We start from the raw sequence: 20,518 nt of genomic DNA, 5'->3' as shown, positions 1-20,518 counted from the left end.
TTCATTTGATTTGGAGACAAATATATAGTCTTTACTAAAAAAAAAAAGGAAGAGTTAAACATCATACCATTGGTGCTGACGAGAAAGAAGGAGCCAGGATGGGACCTTCCCCTTGGCCCTTCACTGGTTTCTCATTCTGGATGTAATCTGCTAGGTCTGCAGCAACAATCAAACCAGCTGGCTGGAGGTAGGCAAACTTCCATTTTAGTTCAACGCTAATTGTACCAGTGGAGTGGCCTTTATCGTCCATTAGCTCAAAGGTACCTGAAATTAAGTACAAGAGCAAATATATGAGCTGGTTTTCTGAATATTTTGTATGTTGACTAAGCACCATCTTGCGGGGCTGGCCCTGGCCAATGCACCTGGGAACAGTGTGTATGCTGCCTTGGGTTCCATGATGGAAGAATATAAGTGCAAAATAAATAAGTAAATTATTATAAAAGGCACAGTCTAACAGAATTATACAAGCAGTAATTGTACAGTAGAGCCTTTGCCATCATAACGGCAATGAACTACAATAGTAAATCAGTTAGCATGGAGGAGTGGAACCAATTTTCACCAAGATCCCACCCATACACGTATGCACTTGAAAGTAAGCCCCATCTTTTTTTTCAATGGAAATTACTTCCAAGTTAAGTATGACAGAAGCCTTAGGGGACCACACATTTAGAAGGTCTCCTGCATGACCTACATGGGAATGAATAGGACCTGTGTGGGGGCTCTTGAACAACTGTCGTTCGTTTCAGAAGAGGTTGGACCGAGAGAAAGCCGGACTGAGTTTTTTAAAAGTTATTTAAAAGACTCAAAAGATTTAAAATGAACAACCACTACAATGTGGACATGATGCTGGTATTAAAAGCTAGCAGGGAAGCAATGACCAAGCTGAGCTCGGTATTTCAACAAAATATAACAATTTAAATTTAAATATACCAGCTAATTTTATAGTTTAGCAAAAGGGCAGGTTCTTACCAGAGATATATCTGTCGTGTGCTAATGAAATTAAAGGCACGTTTGCTTTTCCTAGATAAACCCCATCTTCTGTTTCATTGTCATCAAAAACATACAGACTCAAGGATTCAGATTTTAGGTAGCAATTGAGGTCTGCATTCATTGGCACTGGGAAGCACATATGATCGGCAAACTCCGGGTGGTTGCTGCTAGGAATGATGGCGGTATCGTGATCAGCAAAATCAAAGAACTTGTAGACAACATAAGGATTTGGCTGGAGGTTTCTCTTTCGGCACTGTAGGTTGCTACAACATTTTATTGTAATGTGAAGCTCATTTAAGTTTCCATCTGCTGAAGTGTTGACTTGGGCAGGACTGAGCACTGGCTGTTTTAACAGGAGGGAAAAAAAGTAATTAGGTGAAGAGAGACTTCTAGACATACTGGCAAGCTGAAATGCACACAAAGATCGAACTGGCATTAACTCTGATGTACTGGGCTAGGACTGGGGAGAGGCATGTTCAAAGATCCCTAATCAGCCATGAAGGTTGTAGGCTGATCCAACCACTCAGAGCCTAACCTACCTCACATGATTGTTGTTAGGTTAAAAAGGGGAAGCCACGTACACTGCCTGGAGCTCCTTGGAAGGAGGGCATAATAAAAATGGCGCAAACAAATTTGAGATGGTATATTCTAAGAATTAATGAGTGTCGGTCACAGCTTCTACTATGGCACCCTCATTATCTGATGTGCAGAACAATGTATTCCTCCCAGTCACTTTCTTAAGCTGGAAGCAGGAATCTTCCTGCTGGGACTGATGATGTCATGAAAGCAGCTTATTCAAGAATAAACTAGTCCTGCAAACTCCAGAAGTTGGCAGTCCTTGTTTTAAATGAAGGACATCTATAAAAAGAATCTTGTGCTCGTTCCTTAATGGTTCTGAAGTCCCTTTCTTCTCCTCCTTATTCCTGCTAATTCCACTAGGAAAACCGGTGACCCACCATAAACTTTGTTATTCTTTGTAGTAAGAACCTAAGAAGATCCTTGCTGGATTGGGCCAAGGGCCCACCTTGCCCTAGTACTCAGCTCTCACAGTGGCCAGCCAGATGCCTATGGGAAGTCCACTAGAAGAACCTGAACACAATAGCATTCTCCCCACTTGTGAGTCCCAGCAACTGAAATTCAAAGACATATTGCCTCCGATAGTGGAGGAAGACGGCCATCATGGCTAGCAGTCATTGATAGCATTATCCTCCATCAATGTGTCTAAACACTGTTATACTTTCTTCCCACGGTCTCATCTCAGTGTCCGTGATTTGGGGTTTGTTAGCATAGGATGGAGCTATGCTACTGAATCCTCCTATAACCAATGGATGCATGGATTATTGGCTAGGGTGATAAATCTGGAGGATCACCTGGGACACGTGTGAGCAGATCTATGAGTTCACATCTTGGCAAAGCATTTAAGGCAAAACCAGAAATTCAATAGGAACACACCTGTATGGAGCAAATACATATAAACAAAATGCTACAACATACAGTTACATGAAGTGAAACAGAATTATGGCCACAACAATAAGGTTAATAAAACAAATCTAGATTCTTGAGCTTGCCTGGTCCTTTAGATTTGTTGTTATGTATCCAAGGGCTTTTGCCCGCTCTTTATACAGCCTGATTGCCTGGTCCATGGGAACTCTTAACCGGACCCAGTATTCCACAGTGCCATAGTTTCGGACACTTCGTCCAACTCCTAAACATAAAACATGTGATGCATCACACAAAGTTAGAAAGTCAAGTGTTCCACCTTTCAGGCTTATGAAAATCTCCTAATTCCAGACCTCTCTTATCCAAATCCGATTCTGTCAACAAATGCAAACATGCCCCAACCCCTCCTTCATTTTGTGCATATAATGATCCAGAGATCATGAGAACAATTTATCCAGTATTAATAAAACACTAAAGCACAGAAAATCGTACATTCACAACAAAATCTGTCAGTAACAATAAACTTTGAAAAACTCAGGTGGAGTGTCAAGTAAACTTTGCAGAGGGAGATGTGGCACTGTATTATTTTATTGAATAAGATGTTTAATAAAAGTAGAGAAAGTGGGATGGGACACCAGAACTCCAAACACACTGTCTCAAAATGATCACCATTCTGGCACAGAATAATAAAAACAATGATCTTTTTGATTTGGATCATGCAGTCTACGGACTCGCTCAGTATGGTTTGCGATCCTAATTTCTTTCAAAGCTTGATGCTGCTACGATCTCTTGTTCAGTACACAAAGGCAGTTTTTGGATCACCCCTTATCCTTTTGCTCCAGCATTGGAAGCAAGATGTATGTCCTGCTTAACCATGATTTAGATCAGGATGGGGAATCTGTGGCACTTCAGATGTTGCTGGTCTATAACTCCCATCAGCCCTGACCACTGACCATGCTGGCTATAGCGGATGGGAATACAACAACTACTTGAGGGCCACAGGTCCAACAACCCCAGTTAGAAATTAGTAGTGCTGTATCTGCAAAGGTTATCAGTGTAATAATGGGATCACACTGTTTTATGTTCAACAGAGAGATTCATGGATGTCCAAGAGACGACATCTCTTTTGTTGCCAAGGTTATGGAAATCCTTATTTCGGAAAGCTGGGTAGCCCCTTTCTTAATGGTGTTTAGACATGAAGTGAAAACTGCTCCCCACCACACCTTCTGGGTAGCTATAAGCAAGACCGATTTCTGATTTCTTACTCCTTTGGTCAAAGCAATTGTTTGCAAAGAGCCGCAGCTAAGATTATGAGTTTAAGCCTGCATAGTTCCCTTTAAATCAATATACCAGTAGCAGGCGGAACTCATTTTCGATAGTGAACGTAAAAGTCCAGTCCTGATTTACTGTTAATGGGAGTCATGCTTTCGATTAGATAATATTTTTAACGTTTTTTGTTTTTTTTAGTGTGCTTTAGTTGGAAGAAAATCCATCATGACCCATCAATAGCCAATAAATATGTAGACCACAATGGGAATTTGATATTTTCATGGTAATTATTGAAACAAAACTATGCCTGCACCTTTAATGTTCTGACATAAATATTGATCAATCCATAATTAACAAGCAGAAACATCTGTTTATCTTTTTTTGATGTCTCAATTATACTGCATTTTGCGGTGACCTCAGATCTTCCAATATGCATGACAACTGGTTCTTGATCTACTAACAAAGGAATTTATTTATAAGGTCCAAAGGTATGGTCTGAAGGCACCTAAAGCCACCACCTGACTAAGTAGGTTTGGATATGATCAGTACTTGGATGAATAATGGTCTAGGAACCACAAGTACATCACCTTGGACTCCACAGCAGAGGTAAGAGCAGATACAAATGTAAGAAAAAATACATACAATTGGCTATCTGATTCAGGCCACCTGTAAACGTATATACGTTGTTGGTGGCTTGAACTGGAATTTCCAGGGCTTACATCAAAACACACAATCCTCACTATGTGTACCCAAGCAGGCATTTGTTGCCACATAATATGTGAAGTGACACTAATTCATGAACTAGTTTTATTGAAATTCACAGAAATGTAACTACACAAGTTTGCAGTTACTGAGTCTTTCCTTTCTGATATGAAAAAACAGTCAGATCACAGAACTGAAGTGGATGTTGTCCAGAGATGGGGAACTTGACTCCAATTCCCCATCAGCCGCAGACAGCATAACCAATGGTCAGAGATTAAAGCTAAAGGGACCCCTGACCATTAGGTCTAGTCGTGGCCGACTCTGGGTTTGCGGCACTCATCTCACTTTATTGGCCAAGGGAGCTGGCGTACAGCTTCCAGGTCATGTGGCCAGCATGACTAAGCCGCTTCTGGCGAACCACAGCAGCGCACGGAAACACCGTTTACCTTCCCGCCAGAGTGGTACCTATTTATCTACTTGCACTTTAACTTGCTTTCGAACTGCTAGGTTGGCAGGAGCAGGGATCAAGCAACGGGAGCTCACCCCGTTGCGGGGATTCGAACCGCCGACCTTCTGATCGGCAAGCCCTAGGCTCTGTGGTTTAACCCACAGTGCCACCCGCTTCCCTATGGGTGCTCAAATCTAGCAACAACTGGAGGGCCACAGGTTCCCCATTCCTGATTCAGAAAATCATATTTCCTACCACACTCTACTTTCTGAGTGTGTGTATTTCTTTCTAATGCATTGTACCTAAAATTGCAAACAAATACACAACTGCAGCTGGTGCAGGCTGGGTCATAAGGATGTATGAGGCACTGCACCACCAGCTGCAGTCTGACCTCAGTCAGCGCCCATCTACTTGCTTATTTGCAACTGGGCCAGGGGGTGGCACTGCCTGTCAGCTTCCTCCTCCTTAATCTCAGAGCTGCCTTTGTAGAACTCAGCAGGAAGGCAGAAGGAGAACAAAGCTAAAATTGGCTCTGGCTCCGCCTACTTCCTGCTTCCCGCCCTGCCAATCCCAATGGGTACCAGCTGCCACTCAAGGAAGCTCAACACTGCAACATACATTACCAAGACTCACCAACTAACATGGCTGAGCTGTAGATTCTGCCATTCTTCTCCAATATTTCATGGAATCTCAGCTGGCAGGCTGCTGCTGTCTCAAAGTCCAAGCCATAGGCATGGTGGATCTCAAGCGTGGAAGAGTTTTTCTGCATGTATTGCAAAAAGAAGTCATCCACCCGTATGAGATACTGAGAAGTAAAATTATAGGCTGGGCTAAGGCCACGAACGACTGGAGTTGTCTGTAATTCAAAATCATAGAATGCATAGGTACAGAAAGTCGTGGGCTCCTGATCACCAAAAGACTTGGCAGCTTCTGCAGAAAATATTACTCTGCTGATGTGAATTTCAAACAAGTTTTCTCCTCTTTCTAGGTGAGCAGTTTCATCAAACACATCAACTGGATCATCTGGCATGATTTCTGGTTTGAATTTGTACTGTTTGGTACCATAAGCAATATCCTTCAGCTGGGCTGGAATGCAAACAATAAGAAGTAGATATGACTCTGTTTGTTGGCATTAATGTCCTCTCTGCTGCTTTTGACAATTTCACTGGCTACCTGCCCTGTGATATATGCACATTACAACCAGAATCACTGGTAATATTAAAAATCTGGTCCCACTCTATAAACCTATAGGAGCAAATAACGCTAAATTCAGCTGATCTGCAGCAGAAGGTAAACTGAACAGCAGTGCACTTTGTCTTGGGATATTTGTACTTTTAATTCCGCCTTAACCATAAGTCACATTGTGGACCTTAGTGAGCCATTCTCTCTCAGCTTCGGTCCCCCTGTAATACAATGGGGAAAAGAGCCTCACGGTGTCATTTGTGATGACTGGAGAAAGGAAAGGTCTGCTTAGCTGAAGTTGTGCACAAATACAAATGCTAGCGAAACAATCATGATCCCACTCTTAAACAACACATGAGGAAATAAAGGGTTAAGCCCATATACAAAACTTAACTAGCACTGAAATATGCTTGTCTACCTCCTTTATAACTGGAGTCCCCACAAAGACCTATTAGGGTGCCTGCACAAAGATCCTGTAATGCTCTTTCCAAAATCTGCCTGTGTGAAGCCAGTATGGTGTAGTGGTTAAGAGCAGTAGTCTCGTAATCTGGGGAACTGGGTTCGCGTCTCCGCTCCTCCACATGCAGCTGCTGGGTGACCTTGGACCAGTCACACTTCTGTGAAGTCTCTCAGCCCCACTCACCTCACAGAGTGTTTGTTGTGGGGGAGGAAGGGAAAGGAGAATGTTAGCCGCTTTGAGACTCCTTAAAGGGAGTGAAAGGCGGGATATCAAATCCAAACTCTTCTTCTTCTTCTTCTTCTTCTTCTTCTTCTTCTTCTTCTTCTTCTTCTTCTTCCTTTCATGTGGTTGGTTTCTTCCAGCTCTGGCTGGGCCTCTCCCAGTGAGAACATTCTCCTTTGCCCCATTCATCTTTGACTGGAGCCCAGCACTGGATGGTGTCCTCCCTTTTGTTCTGGATGCCAGTCAGAGGAAAGGAGCCCTCAAGAACAGGAGCACAGGAAGCTGTCTAAAACCTGGTCAGGCTATCAAGCTCCAACTAACATTGGCATGGGCAGAGTTCTTTTACATCACCTGCGGACTCCTTTTTTGAACTAGAGATGCCAGGGAATATTACTTTTAACCCCCTGCAGATTTCAGCTAACTAATGATGAAGCAAGTGTTCAGGACTGCACCTGGAGCCTGATCTCAGACTGACACTTTTCCACTCTCCTAATCTATCAACCAGATACAAATCAGACCCAAGATATTTCCTGCTATTGAAACCAGAGTCCTGACCGGCATACCTTCCAGTTTCCGGATACGTGCAGCCCTAACGTCAAGAAGATGGACATATTGTTCCAGTTTTGCCTCGTAATCCTGCCTCAGAGCCTCCATCTTCTGTGTCACAGATTCCACTTCTGCCTGATGATGTAAAGGAGTGAGTAAAGCACACACACTCTTATTGGGGTAGAAATTTTTCTGAACCAGGAAGGGTTGGGTATAAATAATTTTTATTTATTTATTATTATTATTATTATTATGGGGTGTGATAGGACAGGACGTATCTGTTGTTCAGATAATATCTTCCATGGTATTAATTCTCTGGTGGTGGGGGCGAGGGTGGGAAGGGACCAAAAGCAGGCCCCTGGTTTCTTCTCCCAATTCCACACACTGCAAGGAGATGTGGACTGAGAGACACAGCACTTGAAATTTCACTGACTCTGTGACAATTACTCTAACCAGTTCTCCTCAGAAACACATCCTAAATTCAGTAAGGCTTTCTCAAATGTATGTAGGGTTAGGATTGTGGCCTAGGTCCCCTAATATAGGAAGCTGCCTTATACTGTGTCAGACCCATTGGTCCATCTAGCTCAGTTCTGTCTACACTGACCAGCAATGACTCTCCAGGGTATCAAACAGTAATCTCCCCTAGCTCTAGCAGGAATAGAACCTGGGCCCTTTTGCATACAAATCACATGCTCTTCTACTGAGCTCCAAATAAAGGAGGTCCTATTGCCCATAGTAAGGGAGATTGAATTTGGTTGTTCACTCCTCCTCATGGTGCAAAGGGGGAGAGCAATGGGAGGGGAAAACAAGAGATGAAGGTCCATGCCTGATCTTACCTTGGTATAAACCTTAGTGAAAATGTAATCCAAACAAGGCTCAGGAAGGAGAAAAAAATATTTTATGCTTGTTAACCCCATACAGCTTTAGTCTTATGTTAATTATTTCTCTCTCTTCCCTTTAAAAAACAGCTCTCCCTTTCACTTGGCTACAGTAGATCAATTTGTTAATTTAACAAATTTGAGGTCTTGGGGAGAGTTCCTTCTAGATGCCAAACCTCTCTGCAAAAATCACATGGCAACTTTTGTAGAGGTTTCAGAAAAAATACCAAGGCAGTTCACAAAAAACATAAGCGAACAGCAAAATAACAAGAATAAAACCAATTATAAAAATACAGCTACCTCTAATTAAAATGCACATTAAAACACCCCTAATTAAAATGTTTAACAAGTCCATTAAAATAATTTAACAGCTAAAACTACAATCAAAGTAGAAGGTTCAAATAAGATCAAGGAAATGTTTGTGTTCAAGAGCCGGCGGAATGCCAATACTGATGGGGACTTTTGTATTTCAGCAGGTACAACAGACTGGTTTTTGGGTGGGGGGAATTCTTGGTGTGGTACAACACGTATCTTACAATAAAGAACTCATCACAATAGCAGAGTCTGATAGACTTCAGCTCATTAAGACCTGGTTATCATGCAAAATCACAGATTCATTAATCTTAATATATCAGATTCTACAAAAAGGAAAAGGAAAACGCATAATGATAGAGATACCAGCAGTCAACTGCACAGTGGAGAATTAAATACCTGATAGTCTTTGTTAATTTTATGCTGTACAATTAACATATTGCGTGTCTTTTCAAGTTCTTGAATAGTTTCTGCATGGGTTGCCTGGAGCTCACGCATAGAATGTTCCAAGTCTTTATGGATGTCATCTTCTACTTTCTCCAAGAACTTGAGGTCGCCGCTTGCTTGCTGCCTACGAACCTGAGCCACAAAAGTTGACAGCATTATAATTAGCATATATATATATATATATATATATATATATGAAATTGAAACAGATGGACCTGTCATTTTCTGGCATTAAAATAAATCTATGCTTGGAGACCAAGCTTGTAAATGTTTCAGTTCCGTGGAAAGGAACAAAAGCAACTCAGATCCATTTAATAACTGCCTGTGCAGCCTTTACTCAGAAGTATATTCTAATGAGTTCATTGGGATTAATTTCAACAAGAGCTGGTATAGTAAGTTAAGCTGCAACAGAACTTACTCCCAGATAAGTGGCACAATACTGTAGCCTGAGTACAAAAGCAAGAAAGAAGTCCCTGGTTCAAATATCTCTGCTACAAACTACTTTCATCCTGTTCAATTCCCTGTGACCAACTTTGGAGGAGCACTCTCTAATACAGTGGTACCTCAGGTTAAGTACTTAATTCGTTCCGGAGGTCCGTACTTAACCTGAAACTGCTCTTAACCTGAAGCACCACTTTAGCTAATGGGGCCTGCTGCTGCGCCGCCAGAGCATGATTTCTGTTCTCATCCTGAAGCAAAGTTCTTAACCTGAGGTAATATCTCTGGGTTAGCGGAGTCTGTAACCTGAAGCGTATGTAACCTGAAGCATATGTAACCCGAGGTACCACTGTATGCACATTTTTATCAGGGGAAGGTGGGGAGAGAATGCAGGGAAGCTAAAATTATGGGTTTTACAGATGGGATGGGGACCATATGGAACAGTGAAAAATAGCACTGAGGAAACTCTGGGACACTGTCACAGGACCGAGTGAGAAGGGCACCTCATATGAGTACTCAACCTTTGGATCTCTCAGACCCTTTAAAGGGCCTGCTCCAATATAAATTTCATTATGCTAAAGGAAGGCATGGGGAAAGAGCACTATTTTCTATGCCAAAGTGCTATTAATCTGTAATTGTTCACGGAAACTACAAATGCTACAGGCGCAGGGATTGGGGAGGGACAGACCAGCTAAAAATTATTTAAGGTAGGAAACCAATCATTTTCTATTCCTTCTTTTCTCTTTCACATCACTGCAGTTATGCTGCAAACAGAAAAACGACAAAGCAGTGCAAGGAGAAAAATGAAATTTCCCTCTAGTGCTTTTATAAATAAACAACTAGCAGGTTTTCAGCTACAGGGGAGAAAAGAAAATGCTTATGTTTCCAGAGTGTAACGTTTTAGCTTTGCACCTGCTTTTATATCATTCGGAATTATTTTTCATATCCTTCAGAATCTGTAAACAAAAAGTTGTTTTGATCAGACCTGTACTGGGGCAATGTGATAACACGAAAAGCAACTGTTTTCACTCTCAGAGAGAGAGAGAGAGAGAGAGGGAGGGAGGGAGAAGCTTTAAAGCAAATCCATGTAGGCTTAAGGTTAATCTACTTCTGATGTCGCAATGAAATATGTACATAACCTTAAAAAGTTCTATGCTGCCATCTTTTCTCTGTCTGTCTCCTGCCTTACGGAAATTGAACAGCAACATACCCATTTCATACAAGCAAGGCGCATTAGCTAGCAAAAGCAGCAAAAGAAAAGCCTTTCTTGAAACACCAGGTGTTGAGAGAGGATTGGAGAGCTGGGGGTGGGGTGGGGTAGGGGGGAAGCGGCGTACGACAGTTCCTGCAAGTTACCTTGATAAGCACGAGGGCCTCGCTGAGTTCGGCCATGTCAATGTCACTCTCCTGAAACAGACACAGTCAATAGGATGGCATCGTACGACGGGAATGAATAATGGAGTGAGACACCGAGAATACACAGTGCATTCGCGCTAAAACATGGCATTTTGCTGGATATCATGAATAAGTAAACTCTTGTCATATCCCTGCAATTCTTTTGCTTTTAAGAAAGGAACATTTGCGTGGTGCATGAAATATAGAAAAGCTTCGCCTCCCCCCCCCCCTCCTTTCTATCATTTCCTAAAGAAGTTTACCTTGGTGAAAAACTTCATGCGGTTCCTCAAGTCATCCAGCTGTTGCTTCTGCTCTAGATAGCGCAACCGCAGCTCATTGTTCTCCTGGGCCAGCTTTTCGTTTTGGTCTCCGAAAAGAAAGAAAGAAAGAAAGAAAGAAAGAAAGAAAGAAAGAAAGAAAGAAATTACAGATTCTGTTTAAATGCAGCAGAACCCTAGAAACGGCCATCATGGTCTTCAAACCTATTTTACCTAAAGCAAATACCAGTACATTTAAAACAAAGAGCCGCCCCCTCCCTTCTTACCCATTCATCAAATGGGATTCAGAGAGCCAGTAATAAAATTCTACCCATGCAGAGAGCACCCCTAGCCTATGGGCCTGTAAAAACTAAGGGATTCCATGCAGTGGATTCTCACTGCTATATGAAGAGATGCACAGGATTTGGAAATCCCTGCTGTGAGTGTACAAGCATGTTTAGGCAATGCAATGGGACCCCAGAGAGCACTTCTAATGTGTGCCATGCTGAGGGCAGGCACTGCTTGCCCACAAGCTACATCTCGACTGCCAAATATATATCTGTCATGTGTTCTTATTATTACTAATAATATTAACAGAAAAGGGGCATAGAAAGAGAGAGGTAGAGGTATTTTGTAAGATACATGGAAAGGAGGTCTCCCAAGATAAGCCATGGGCTTTCAAATGTGTTTACTAAAGTCAATGTTGATGTATGTCATAGATTGAGGACAGGTAATAAAACAGCAGCATATCCTTATTTCAGCTAAACCTGATTTCTATTCTGCCTCCCCAGAATGAATATCAATAGAAATGCTCCCACCTTCTATTGACAGGTCAAGTTTGGGTAACTAGGTTCATAAGTTGGTGAGGCTGGAAGATTGTGGTAGATTGTTGACTAAGAGAGATAAATGCTTTATTGATCTGCTTATTGATCTCTTACACATTGTATCTTGTAGACTGGATAGTATTCTCTGCTGACATCTCAGTAGCTGCATATCACACACACATTCTTTATTACAGTCCAAAGACCCACAAAGCAGCTGCATATCTATACTCTGGTTGTTTGTATTGTTCTTGGCTTATTTTGGGCTGCTGTTTTCCCCTCATGTTAAATGTTCTCAATAAATGTTTTTAGAACAATAATTAAAGAACGCCTGTCTTTTTAATGATGATTTTATGCATTCAGCCCCAACACACACACACACACACACACACACACACACACACACAGAGAGAGAGAGAGAGAGAGAGAGAACAAACTATATGCTTATAAATACACTGTCAACTCAATTTGCAAACATTCAACTTAAATCATTTCCTTCAGAGTCATCAAGGGATTGTGTACAGCTTAAGCTCTACTCAGAACTGACCAAGTGAAATTAATGGATGCAATGTCCTTTAATTTCAGTGGGTTTACTCTGAACAGGACTATCACTGAATACATATGCATTCTCTAGTCCAGAGGAGAACATAAAACTCATTTGCTTAATTTTTTAGGGTCTTTTATGTTAGGGCACTCATGGCCGAGTGGAGATTTGAACACTGGTCTTCTGATCCTAGTCCAACCCTCTAACACATACAGCACACTACATCAGATATATGTAATTGTTTGGAAGCATTTTCTGTAGGGAAGACTTGGGCTGTAATGATCTAACTTAAGCAGGAAGAATAAAGAGTACACTGAAGACTCTCCACCCCAACCCCTGAAACTACGATGCAAGCTTTTGAGTTCCTCTCTTTTTCGGGGTTGAGCATTAAGCAAGCAAGCAAGCAAAGGCTGGAGGAAAAGCTATTTTTGTACATGATAAGACCCTCAGCTTGCAGCTTGTAGTAACAACCTAAAGATGGAAATATTCTGTTTCACTCTGTGTCGGACTGTTCTAATGGAACAACATAGCTACTTGTGCCTTTGGTCTAACTTAAACAAGATTCTGTATTGTGCGCACGGAGTGTTTGCCTGCTCACATAAAAAGAATGGAGATTTAACAAAACAAAGATTAAGATAATCTACTGGTAAAACAAACAGCTGTCAAAAGCCGTTTGTGCTAATATCATCATCTGTAATCAATATGCACAGGGTGCTGACCCACGCATTCATGTTAGGAAAAAAAAGGGGGGGGGAGAATTGGAATAAAGAGGCTCTTAAGCCTGCAATTAATTTAAACATTAAACTGCTTTTAAATGTTCTAACCCAGAGGATCACAAAACCTGAAACTAATCTGCACATTGAACAGGGAGGTGGGGGTGGAGGAAAGCAAGCAAGCAAGCAAGGAACCAAAACAGTTCTGCGTTATCTAAACGAACACATGGGCCTTTTCAAAGGGCAGCCTACCAATGGTAAATTGAAGGCCAAGGAAAGAGACAGGAGAAACAAACGGGATTTGCAAAATCAGCTTCTGTGGAGAAACTATCTGCCTCCAAGACCCACACTGCTTATCAACACTCTTCCTGACATCTTTCCCACAGCTCATATGCTGTTCACGTACTGCTTCCATTTTGCCCACAGAGGACAGATTCCTGATCTGGATAGTTTTCTTTGCTTCTTTTAAAGTTTCTAGTCCTTTTCAGACACAAAAACAAGGAGGAAAACGGTACTATTGTGGTTGAAAGAGTCAGAATCAGATTCAATCAGAGTGATCCTTAAATCCATTAGATTTTAAAATAAGGGTGTTTTTTTAGTGTTTATAGATGAGGGTTACAACAGGCCTACCAAAAACTAATTGCCAAGATTGTCAAATCAAACCTTCATGATCCAAGGCAGTATCTCTCCAAGAATACTGTCACTCTGCTGTACTGTCACTTAATGCCGTCATTGCTTAATGGCTGCTGTTCTTTTATACTGTACCAACTCCATGCTTCATTCATTGGCTCTTAGGGGCTATTTGCTCAGCCAATGTTGAATGTAGAATTCAGGGCAATACTGGCCTATGGCCTGACTCAACTCACCTTAGTGTTTTCCAGATGTGGTTGGACTCCCAACTGCCATCAGTCCCTGCCAGCATGGTCAACAGCCAGGGATGATGGAAGTTCAAGTCCAGCAACATCTGGAAGGCCAGAAGTTCCCCATTCTGCCTTTGGGACTAGCAATGAGTTATGCAAAAACATGTGTGTTAGCACTCCAACACACTTTTACATTTTAAAATAAACAAAAGCATATTTGTGAGAGGGGAATCTAGATACACCACCAGAGGGAGTGTGCGTGCCTAGTTCAAGTGGTGCCAGGAAGCTGCTTTATACAGTTAGACCATTGGTCCATCTAAAATACATATTTTATTGCTGTATATTGTATGAGGGCAGGATATTGTATGAGGGCAGGATATAAATATTTTTATAAACAAACATCTACACTGACTTTTCACTGCATTGGCTTTCCAGGGTTTCAGGCCAGGGGTTTCTCCATGCTCTACATAGAGATGCTGGGAATTGAACTTGAGATCATCTGCATGCAAAGCAGGTGATTGATTGCTGAGCTAAAGCCCATCCCCTACACTGGTGGGAACGCCAAAGGAGAGAGAAGGCAGTGGCAGAAAGAGAAGGGATGACTCCATCCACTGCCAGCCCAGTTGACTTGAGAATCTGCTTACCTGATGGAACTCATAAGGGGATGCAACTATTTGCAGGAAGAGACTCTCAACATGCAAAGCAGATACTCAACACTGAACTGTGGCCCATTCCCTAAAAGATCAAAGTATGGGAAGCTACAGCATGCAGAAGTTCCTGGGTTCAGGCTCTGGCATCTCCAAGTAAAAATATCAGGTAGCAGGTGACTGGAAAGGCCCTCTTTGTCAGAGACCTTGGAGAGCAGCTTCCAGACAGAAGACAAATGCTGGACTAGGGGGGCAAAGCATCATGAGCCAAGGCGGCTTCTGATGTTCTGCAAAGCTCTCAGCTGAGTAAAAAATGGAAAACTCGCTTGCACACCTTGCAATGTCCTTCAGAGCAATATACCTCGTTCTGCTTTCATTCTGGCCAAGATGTTGTTTTTATCTGTTAAATCCGACTTTAAAGCAGCCTCAAGCTGAGCAATCTGCAGCTTCAGCTGCTGCTCCTTTAACTTCCATTGCTGGTCGTGGGTCACGCCGAAGGCACTGAGGAATTAAAAGGGGGGGGGAATGGAGAGAGAGGGAGAGAGGGAGGGGGACAAAAAAGAATTATATTAAAGACCAACATATGGCATGTAAGGAACTCAGAAATAGGCTTTAACAGAAAATAATAAAGAGGGGAGTGCGGGGAGAAAGCGATTTTAGTGGCAGAGATCATTGTCATCATGTCTTAGGAATTAAGTAAACACATGCTGGTCTGCTGCTGTTGAAACCGAGGCGCCTCTCTCAGGCTGCGGTCGTGGGACATGAAAGGGTTTGTGGGATGAGCAACGGGGCTGGACTCAATTTAGAGCTCCAGAGCCAGGAGAGTTGGCAGCGGGCGAAGGTTTGTGGGGACTTGGGAAGGAATCCGGAGGCCTGTTCCAGAGGAATCTGCTACTCGAAACCTCAGCAACAGACTCCGAACATGGACAGCCTTTACACATTCAAACCTCTTTTCGTGTACAGCCCTGCAGTGACCCACCTGATCCGTTTTAAAGACCTAGGGAGGGGAAAGGGGGGCGGGGAAGCAAAGGAAGCCCAGAGGCAGTTGCCTGCCCAAAGAAATGTCGGCTACAGCAGAACAGTGGTTCTCCTATCATGAAACAGCCCCTCTGAAATGTAGTAACAATCTTTGTACTCTTAAGCCAACTTTATACCCTTAAACCAAAAACTTGCATTGTTAACATGAGTAAGAAACCAGGAACAGAAGATGGCCTTTAGGAGGAAGGGGGAAGGGGTGTTTGTGTGTCCAGAAAACACAAGTGTTTATCAAATGATTCACAGTTCAAAAAACTGCATGCATGGTGCGTATTATTTTTTTCTTTTACCATATTTTATTGATTTCAGATATAACAGAACTAAGGACAGAACGACATTATTACCCACCCCTCTTCTACTTAATGTTCTTGCATATAATATGGGGATCTCAAATGACAACAACTGCCCCATACAGGGGTCTCACAATGCTCAAGTTCCAGTAAATGTAGCAGCTATGGTTCAATGTTAACAGAATCTTGCAATTTTGGAGGCAGCGGTTCCAGAATCACATTCAGCTCTGAGGAGGGCTCGACTTAGCTTCCTCCGGAACACTGATGTGTGTGATCGCCTCAAGATTTCTGTTTTGTTTTGTTTTGCAGGGGCTTTACAAGTGAAGAGGAGGGAAATATTCAAATGGGCAAAATGGGCATGCCACAACTCCTGCATCTACAGCATCACTGTTGCAGTGTGGAGATTTCAATTACAGGTTGCACTGTTTAAATACAGCTATGTATAGTTTTCACTTGTCAGAAAAGTTTGTGTACATTCAAGTCTCATGGTCATTTGTACATTTTCCAACAACAACCTCAGAATCTGGCTCTGGTTAAACTTAGAGCAATGTAGAATTCCAGTTTCTCCAAATCCGCATAATGCTGATTTTAAAGGCATACAAAATTGTTCTGAAATTTACTGCTCAGCTATCATCTCCTTCGCAGTTAGGATTGCATTCCACTGGAATCTGCCTGGAATGTCTTTGGAGTTTACTTCACCCCACTGCATTTTGAAGCCATCTGGGTAATGTATATGTTGTGTATTGAGTCAAAGGATTTTATATCTGTATTATTATTGTCTATATTTGCATTAGGGTAAAGTAACTGCCTTTTGGTTTCAGGGGGTACAGCTACTATTGGTTCATTTAAACTGCTGTATTTGGATCCTCTGTCTTATTGGTTTCCTCCAAAAGGCAGGACTGTGATTGCCTGATATTGTTCCCTCCAAAATGTATCCTTTCTAGCTAGTCCCCTGTCCCTATAAATGTAGCTTTCCCCTCCTCAGTCTTCAGTCTTGTTTGCTGTAATAAAGAAGTGTTACTAGAGAACTGTCTCCAGCAGATTATGTCAAGAGAGCTGAAATCACAAACCCCACGTCACAACAACTGGCGACGAAGGTGGGATCCGGAATGCTGAGGAGCGGTTAAACGCAGCCCTGCCTCAGAGTCCGGATTGCAGCTAAGAACAAGACTCACTGGCCAGCTGAGAAGACGACCCTGCCACAGGACAATGGAGAGTCCAAGGGTATTGGAGCCCTTCCAGCCATCAGAGCCCCACACGTGGGAAGACTACGTCGAACGCTTCGAGTTCTTCGCAGTGGCTCAAGGGATCACCGATGCCAGCAAAAGAAGGGCCACATTCCTGAGCTACTGTGGGCCTGAGACCTTCAAGCTGGCCAAGGCATTGCTTGCTCCAGCGAAGCTAAGTGAGACATCTCTCAAAGATATTCTTGCCTGCCTAACAAGCCATTTGGCGCCTACTGAGACCAAGATGGCCCGGCGGATGGAGTTTCATGAGAGGCAGCAGCGTGCTGGGGAGTCTGTATCTGCATTTCTAGCTGAACTGCGGAAGCTTGCTCAGCACTGCGACTTCCAAAATCTGGAAGAGACTCTCCTGGATCGGTTTATCGGTGGTCTGAGCAGCAAGAAAGCCAGAAGACGCATCGTGGCTAAAGAAGAGGTTACCCTTGCTTCAGCCTTGAAGGAGGCCACCGCCACGGAGAATTATGAAAGAGAGGAGCTTGATGCCAGTCGCAAGGCCCCTAAGCCACAGATAGAAGTTGCGCATGCCATGGACGAGCTAGAGGCTACTCCGAGCCAGAGCCCAGTCCGTGGGGTCGAGTCAGTGCGTCAGGCCTGCACAGTGCACAAAGATCACCGAGGCAGGTGTCCAGGTTGTGGCGGAAACCATGAGCGGAAGAGTTGTCGTTTCCGGGATGCTATGTGCCGGACGTGCGGGAAGACAGGTCACATCGCCAGGGTCTGTAGATCGGCGGCGTTGGGAGCGACAGGAACACCTAGACTGGAGCATCGCAGACCGCCCACAGCAACCCATTTTCTAAAGGACTGCCACTATGTAACGGAGATCAACGGGAGGGTCGTGCAGTTCCCAGCGCAAGGCAAGGCACACGTCAAGGTGAAGATTGAGGGTCAGCAGTGCGACATGGAGGTGGACTCCGGATCTGGATTCACTATCGTGTCGGACCAGACCGCGAGGACATTCTTCCCCAGGGGTAAGTTGCCCCCTCTGGAGCCCTTCCCGGCAAACTTGCAGTCATACTCAGCGGGCCGCATCCATGTTATGGGAATGTGTGCCGTGAGAGTTCAGTTCCGGGACAAACAGGCTGTACTCAAACTGGTGATTGCGAAGGGCAGTCGCCCCAGTCTCCTGGGCACTGACTGGTTCCCCGCCCTGGGACTGAGTATATCAGGGCTTAATTCAATCCAAACCTGCCCTGAGATGAGCGAGGCATTATGCAAAGAGTTTGCTGGTCTCTTTAATGGAAAACTGGGGTGTTATAAAGGGCCCCCAGTTGACTTCGAGTTGGACCCTGGGGTGGCCCCAATCCGACTCAAACCAAGGCGAGTGCCATTTGCACTGCAACCCAAGATCGAAGCAGAGCTGGATAAATTGGTCAAGCAGGGAGTTCTCTCACCCGTGGACTCTGCTAAGTGGGAGACTCCAATCGTCACGCCCCTTAAAGCAAATGGGGAAGTCAGGATCTGTGCAGATTACAAATGTACTATCAATAAGGCACTCAGGGGAAACTCATACCCCATTCCAGTCGTATCACATCTGTTGGCTAAACTGGCTGGGGGCAAGGTGTTTGCCAAAATTGACCTGGCACAAGCCTACCAACAGCTGCCAGTAACCCCACAATCAGCGGAAGCACAGACTATTGTCACACATAAAGGGGCGTTCAGAGTTAACAGATTGCAATTTGGAGTTTGTGTGGCCCCAGGGATTTTTCAAGGGCTCATGGAACGCCTGTTAAGAGGTCTGCCGGGGGTCTTGCCATTTTTTGATGACGTTTTGATTGCTGGAAAAGACCCACAGGAACTGGTTGCGCGTGTCCGTGCAGTGTTGCTCAAGTTCAAGGAGGTGGGGTTGCAACTGAAAAAGGAAAAATGCAGTTTTGGGGTGCCAGCTGTGGATTTCTTGGGGTTTAAAATTGATGCATCAGGCATCCACCCCACAGATGCTAAGATTAAGGCCATCATCGAGGCACCACGACCACAGAACAAGACGGAGTTGCAGTCATTCCTGGGACTTATTAACTTTTATCATTCGTTCTTACCCCATAAAGCTTCGGTAGCTGAACCATTACATAGACTGTTGCAGAAAAAGAATGTGTGGCGATGGGGGCAGGGGCAGCAGAAGGCTTTTGACTCCTTGCGAAGAATGCTGAGTAGCGGGAGCGTCCTTGCTCATTATGATGAGTCAAAGCCGCTGGTCCTGGCATGTGATGCCTCTCAATACGGCCTGGGGGCGGTGCTGAGTCATAGGGAACTGGATGGGTCGGAAAAGCCCATCTCTTTCTATTCCCGTACGTTGTCGCCCACGGAGCGCAACTATGCTCAAATTGACAAAGAGGCGCTTGCAATTGTGGCAGGAATCAAAAAGTTCCATGATTATGTGTACGGTCGCCATTTCTCCATTGAAACGGACCACAAACCACTGTTAGGGTTGTTCAACCCGAACAAACAAACGCCACAAATTCTCTCCCCCAGAATGTTGCGTTGGTCTATATTCCTGAACGGGTTCCAGTACACCTTGACCCATGTGCCGGGGAAACGGTTGTGCCACGCTGATGCGCTGAGTCGATTGCCCCTTCCTGGCGGGAGCAATGAGGATCCCGCTCCAGCGGAGCACATAATGATGCTGGAAACACTTCCGGGGGCTCCTGTAACGGCTACTGATATAGCTGAGAAAACGAGGAAAGATGCTGTTCTCTCCCGTGTGCTCACTTGGGTGGGGAGGGGGTGGCCAGGTGGTCCGCATGAAGACAAATTCAGGCCTTATGCGACAAGGCAGCACGAGTTGTCCATGCATAAGGGTTGTCTCCTGTGGGGAGATAGGGTGATCATCCCAGCACCACTGAGAAACAGGGTGCTTGAGACGCTTCACATGGGACACCCGGGAATGGTCAGGATGAAGTCGCTAGCCCGATGTTATGTGTGGTGGCCTGGAATGGACCAGAACATAGAACAATGGGTACGAACATGTAAGGCATGCCAAGAGGTGCGGCCAGAAGTGGCCAGAGCACCAGTTCACTGGTGGGAGCAGTCCAGATCTCCCTGGAGCCGGCTGCACTTAGATTTTGCTGGGCCATTCCAGGGGAAGGTCTTTTTGGTTGTCGTCGATGCATATTCCAAATGGTTAGAAGTGGCGATGGTCCCTAGCATGGCATCAGCTGCCGTAATCAAGGTGTTGAGGCAGCTGTTTGCAACCCACGGGTTACCTGAGACCATTGTATCAGATAATGGGGCAGCTTTTGTATCCCAAGAATTCAGGGCATTCTTGGCTGATAACTTCATAAGAGGGGTCACATCCGCGCCCTTTCACCCATCCTCCAATGGGCAGGCTGAGCGCATGGTAAGAACAGCCAAAGAATCCATTGCGCGCTTAATGGAGGGTAACTG

General features: G+C 44.1%; 1 protein-coding gene across 1 annotated transcript in view; it reads right to left on the bottom strand.

Moving 5' to 3' along the window:
• The window catches only part of RPGRIP1L (RPGRIP1 like), a 79,858-nt gene that overhangs the window by 35,947 nt on the left and 23,393 nt on the right, over positions 1-20,518 (bottom strand). The window contains exons 10-18 of the mRNA XM_083451824.1: positions 14,933-15,072; positions 10,990-11,096; positions 10,691-10,741; positions 8,849-9,028; positions 7,277-7,394; positions 5,483-5,935; positions 2,559-2,695; positions 970-1,333; positions 68-264 (exon numbers count right to left, since the gene is read on the bottom strand). Coding sequence (XP_083307950.1) covers positions 68-264; positions 970-1,333; positions 2,559-2,695; positions 5,483-5,935; positions 7,277-7,394; positions 8,849-9,028; positions 10,691-10,741; positions 10,990-11,096; positions 14,933-15,072 — 1,747 coding nt within the window. The remainder of the gene's footprint in view (positions 1-67; positions 265-969; positions 1,334-2,558; positions 2,696-5,482; positions 5,936-7,276; positions 7,395-8,848; positions 9,029-10,690; positions 10,742-10,989; positions 11,097-14,932; positions 15,073-20,518) is intronic.

This window comes from Podarcis tiliguerta (assembly GCF_965153285.1).
Source record: "Podarcis tiliguerta genome assembly, chromosome: 8".
Taxonomy (NCBI): Eukaryota; Metazoa; Chordata; class Lepidosauria; order Squamata; family Lacertidae; genus Podarcis; species Podarcis tiliguerta.
Note: the sequence above shows the minus strand (reverse complement) of the source record. Positions and strands in the feature narration are given on the sequence as shown.